This window comes from Mustela nigripes, chromosome 4 (genome assembly GCF_022355385.1).
Source record: "Mustela nigripes isolate SB6536 chromosome 4, MUSNIG.SB6536, whole genome shotgun sequence".
Classification (NCBI taxonomy): domain Eukaryota; kingdom Metazoa; phylum Chordata; class Mammalia; order Carnivora; family Mustelidae; genus Mustela; species Mustela nigripes.
In genome coordinates, this window is record NC_081560.1 from 153360329 (window position 1) to 153366241 (window position 5913).

General features: G+C 42.4%; 1 protein-coding gene across 1 annotated transcript; it reads right to left on the bottom strand.

The window, feature by feature from the left end:
* Positions 1-604: 604 nt before the first annotated feature.
* Positions 605-1567, bottom strand: LOC132015302 (olfactory receptor 6C74-like). The gene has a single exon (XM_059395889.1). The coding sequence runs from the start codon at positions 1565-1567 to the stop codon at positions 605-607; it is 963 nt and encodes a 320-aa protein (XP_059251872.1).
* Between the last annotated feature and the right edge of the window lie 4346 nt (positions 1568-5913).

Here is a 5913-nt window from a genome sequence, read left to right on the forward strand (position 1 = left end):
TCCTTCATAACCAGAAAGTAATAAACAACCTTCTATCATTTAATTATCTAAATGCCTTTTGATTAATCATCAATCCATTGTGCCATGATTATGGCTAGAGATAAGTGAGATAAAAAGTACATAAGGGGCACCTAAGTGGCTCAGTGGGTTAAAGCCTCTGCCTTGGGCTCAAGGGGTCCCAGGGTCCTGGGATTGAGTCCTGCATCGGGCTCTCTGCTCAGTGGGGAGCCTGCTTCTTCCTCTCTCTGCCTGCCTCTCTGCCTACTTGTAATCTCTGTCTGTCAAATAAAATGTTAAAAAAAGTGCATAAGTTATAAAATTTTGGAAATTTCAAACATATCTTTATATCTGAGGGAAGAAAAAATTCAGCAAAAGATATTTCGGTTAATCAATTGTCATGAAAATGTGGAATATTTAGAGAGAAGAGAGTATGTGCATCAAGGTAAAATGTGACCTTGCAAAAGCAGATTTCCATTTTTTAAAAGGATGTGCTAGGTCAAGTGAGATCTGCTAGAGACCCTGTATTACAACTGTGTGGGCTGCTACATTGGCCAGAATGAGGACACTGGGTTCTCTAAGGTCTTCTAGTCAAAGGTGATTTTTTTCATCTTGATATTTTCATTCTGTACATTGTCTCCCTCAGAGCCTGGTGGACTTGCTTGTTCCGCAGAGTATAGATGACAGGGTTGAGCAATGGGGTCACCACCGTGTTCACAAGGGCAGCCTCCCTGTTGGATTCCAGCCTGTTCATTTGCTTTGGTTTCACATATATGAACACACAGCTGCCATACATCAGAGAGAGAACTATGAGGTGAGAAGAGCAGGTGGAGAAAGCTTTCTTTTTCTCTTTGGCTGATGGGAGTTGTATGATTGTGACTACTATGTTGCTGTAGGCAATGATGGTTATGATAAGAGATGTCAAAAGGATAACCAAAGCGAGGACAAAGGCCAACATTTCAGTGGAGCTGGTATCAGAGCAGGAGAGATGAATCAGGGGGGCAAGGTCACAGAAAAAGTGAGGAATGATACGGGGACCACAGAAGGACAACTGGAAAACCTTCACTACCAGCCCAGTGATAAAGGGAAAGGCCAAAGCGAAGCAGGCAGTGACCAAGAGGAAGCAAGTCTTCAGGTTCATGATGGTCGGGTAATGCAGAGGCTTGCAAATGGCCACATACCGATCCAGAGACATCACTGCTATGAGGAGGAATCCTGCTGCTCCCAGAAATACAAAGACAAATGCTTGTATGAAACAGGCAGGAAAGGAAATGGTTTGCCTGCCTGAAAGAAAGATGGCCAGCAACTTAGGAATAACAGTACTTGTAAAACAACACTCAAAGAAGGAGAAAATGCTGAGGAAAAAGTACATAGGTGTGTGGAGCCGGGAGTCAGCACAGGTGATGGTGACTATGACAGCATTGCCTGCAATGGATGCCAGGTAGGCCAACAAGTGTACCAGGAAGAGGATCTTTCCCAGGTGTTGGATGGCAGGAAACCCCTCCAAGGTGAATTCTTGGACAGTTGTCCCATTCCCCCTTTCCATGGGCATCTGTTTCCACATCATCATCACTGCTCGTCTAACCTGTAATAAAGACATCAGGGAACCCAAAGATTTTAGGAGACCATGATTAAGTTATTTCAGTAGCCAAGAATCTGGCTAGACATTAGGCAATGAATATAATAGAATCTATCTGTTCATGTTCTTGTGAGACTTAATTAAGATAAATCATGTAACTCACGTGACATATGGTGTCAAAGTTTCTTAATGTGTTTCTTAAATTCTAAGTGTAGTATTATGATCACTAGTATTATTCCTGGAATTTAAGTAGGCAGAGTTATTAACATTTTTGTGTTATATGTTTTATTCTTTTTGTAATATTATTTGTAAGTATCATTATAGTAATGTTAGTAATATTTCCTTTGACCATCCCTTTTAAAATCTGCAACACATTCTATGGTCCATCATCGTATGTGAGAACTTACATTTTTTTTCTCTGCTCATCACCGAAACTCAGTATTTCTTTTACTCACCGTAACAATCATGATCCCCTCTAAAAGCAGAAACTAAAGCTTAGAAAGTTCTAGGGATCTTAAGTCACATAACTGGGACTTTTCTTAAGTCACATAACTGGGACTTTAGCCAGAATGCCCAAATTTGAAGTAACTGCTGTTTCTAAATACAGTGACAAACTATTTTCTTTTCTTTTCTTTTCTTTTTTTTTCTTTTTACAGAGATCACAAGTAGGCAGGCAGAGAGAGAGAGAGAGGAGATAGCAAGCTTCTTGCTAAGCAGACAGCCCAATGGCGGGTCTTGATAACAGAACGCTGGGATCATGACCTGAGCCAAAAGCAGAGGCTTTAACCCACTGAGCCACCCAGACGTCCCCCAAATATTTTAAAACAGGAACAAATGTATTTTTGATGCCCTCTCAACCTTAAGTGAAAGATTAGCTTTATTTATCTTAATTGTTTCTCTCCTCAGACAATAGCACTGATGTGTTACAGACCTGTGGAATGACATGGGGCTTAGAGAGGATCTACTTTAGTACAAGCATTTTATAGAAGGAGTTGGAAACCAGAGGCATTAGGGGCTGCTCAGCAGTACGAGGTAAGTTGTAAATCTAGGATTTACCACCCACCTTCACATGGTTCACTCTGGCCTGTGACAGAAGACTGTATGATGGTAGTTCATAGAATTAACCCACTTATGAGGATGTGCTGGGCACCTGGCGCTCATGCACTCACTCTCACATCCAAGCTCAGTGAACATTCTTTCTTCAGTCCTCTCCATCAGTACCTTCTCTCAGGATGGTGTTTGGCTCCTTCATATCAACTCTAGGCTGAAGGTCAGCAGTGAAGAATGTGTCCTTCTCGGTAAAGAACTGTGGGACTGGTGTTCTGGGGCAACTCATGGAACTGAGCAGCTCACCCCTGAGTAGCACAGCCTGAGGGAGCCTCTCCTTCTGTTCCTGTTGACCCCAGTAAATCCACCAAGTTAGCAGGATGCCTGAGGACAGGCACTCAGCCAAGAGTCACCATATGGGATGTAGGGCTTCCTTCCTTTGCAATTATTGTCTTCTAAGAAATCAAAAGCTTGCTCTGGGCTGAGGGGAAAGGGAAGAGAAGGAAACTCATTTGTCACAGCCTGGGGCCCCTGGCTGGGTCAGGGAAGGGGAGGGGATGCGGTGAATATGCATCACATGCTGCCAGTATTCTGGCTGCCAGTCCCTGTTTCCAAAGTGAAAAAAGGCTACGTGGCACCCTGGACCACTGAAACCCCAGAAAGGAACAGAAGGACTAAAACAAGCACATTTCACTGCTCCGAATTCTGGCCTAGAGCTGGACTCCCAGATTACTTAGGGTTCTCATGAAATGTCTGGCTCTGCCTTCCCCAGTGATAGAAGCCCACCTAACATGCAATACTGCTGTCACCTCCTATAGCACTTAATGGGAACACATAGCTTCTTACTGGTTTGACCCTGGGTACTGTTGAGACAAGGATCCTTCTGTGTCAGTGCCCATCTGTCATGGGCACACCTGCTCCAAACACCTTCTCTTGCATATGCCCTTTCATTATATGCTCACCTTTCCACATGGAGAAGCATCCTTGTTTTACTGCATCAACAGCGAAGAGATGCTGACATGCAGTTCTGAGGCTCTGTGATAGTTTTACCACAATACTGTTTGGTCACCAAGCAGGATGGACCCAGCCAGTGAGCAGAAAGTGTGGACCCCCAAGCCTTATCAGATGTTGAAGAGACAGCGGCAGAAAGTAAAGTCACAGCTGGTGTCTTAAGGGCAGCTAATTGGTTACTGTTGAGAATGAGAATTACTGATGCAACCTTTGTATTTATCTTCCCTTGTGTGTGGCGACGCTGACTCCCAGATGTCCACACTGTTCTCTGCCAAGATTTTTCAAGGAAATTATATGACAAATTCTCAAGGGTTTTTAAAGTCCCAAGTTGAATATTCATCCTGATTGTAGGTAAAAGTCCAGACTACAATTTTCTACAGGTGATGTATACAGTGAGACCAGAACATAGTTGTTAAAATAACATATTTTATGGTTAAAAAACAAAAGTGGGATCATACTCTGGCTTTCATGAGGCTTTTAGAAAGATTCTGGAGAAGTCCTCCTTTTTATTAACAAATTCTTCATGCTTTCACTGACATTACAATTCTTTTCATTGCATATTTTCATCTGAAGAATATGTTAATTGTGCTCCCTAGTCTTTTTGAAAAAGGAAAGCATGCGCTTTTTCCTCTTCAGGGAAGAAGGGGGCATGGCATGGTAGGTGGTTTCTGTAACATCTGTAACCAGTCAGACCCCTCTCTCTTGAAAAGTTTCTGGGATGTGGCTCCCCAGATCTTTCTAGATGCAGAAAAGGAAGAGATGTGAGCCTGAGGGTGGAGAAGCTGTACCCATAGCAACTACTGGGTTGGGGGGTGCTTCTCCTCCTGTGTATGTCAGCTGAGCATTGGTGGCCGGGGTGCCCCATTTTTCTGTGGCCTCTGGATTCCCATCCAGAGCCTGAGAAGGGGACTAAACTCTTGTATTTGCTGGAGATCATGGGATATATGGTAGCTGGAAATTTGTTCTGCCTGAATCTGCCCTCAACATTACTGATCTTACAAGGTCAAGGCAAATATTATAGAAAATTTCATGAGTATTCATATGGGTTCCACTTTCCCACAAGTATACAAAATCACTTTTAGAACATCTGTCCATCAATATACCCTGTTCTCAGTTCATGGCAAACTTGGACCTCAGTTGGAGGTGAGGGAAAATAAAGAATAATGGGAGAAGAGTTATAAAAGCTAGAGCCATGTGAGACTATACATTTTCATGCTCAGATCAGGGCTCATTTTCAGGGGGTTTTAATATTATTCAGTGCCAGCTTCATGGTGCAGAAATACCTATCATATCTGAGTGAGTCCCAACAACAGTGTGATGGTGGGAACATGGGAGGAGAGGATCTAGTTTTGATGGGAAGTTTTACAAAGTGGACAATCAAAGAAATGGGTTGAACTAACTCTACATTGTATCTAGCATAGGGGATGGTGAGCTGATACCCAGAAATATTTCTTTTCTTTTTTTCTTTTTTTTTTTTTTAAAGAGAGAGATCACAAGTAGGCAGAGAGAGTGGGGGTAGCAGGCTCCCTGCTGTGCAGAGAGCCTGATTTAGGGTTTGATCCCAGGACCCTGAGCGGAAGGCAGAGGTTCAACCCACTGAGCCACCCAGGCGCCCTCCAAGTAATATTTCTAATTGTCTTTGGTCTACTTTCTGTTTTTTGGAGAGTGCCTTTTGGCTCTCCAATTGACACTGTATCTTTTTGAAAGGACACCTTGAGATCTCTGTTATCAAGAACATTTCAAGCATTCCTTGTGCTTTGAATGTGTAAGTATACAGTTTTAGTTAGGGAAGGAATAGTTCTTAAGGTTTTATTTGTAATTATCAAAATATTCAGAGATTAAGCAAATATCAACTGTGGATTCTCCCCTCCAGAATACTATTATGTTAGCCATTCTGTCCCCTGGCCACTCTTAAAAATAGGCTACGCATATATTCAGGATTTAGATAGTAATACTATTTTGGTTTATAGTATGTCTGGTTAATATGATCTATTCCTAGAATGGTTCCAATTTCGAGTATTAAATCCCTAAGGAAGAAGGCTAAATTGAGGCCTAAGGAAAGGTGAATCCCATCATCTATGATATTGTGGGAGAGGGCATAGGGGATGCTAATTTGAACAGAAAGTGGGGATCAGAACCCACTGAAATTCTCATTAGGCAGAATACGAGTGTGAGGGTGGAACTGTAGGAATAACAATAATACTCTGAGAACCATGGTCCCTTTTGGAATTTCTATAAAACTAAGGCAACAACGGCAATAAGGACCCAGAATACATCAA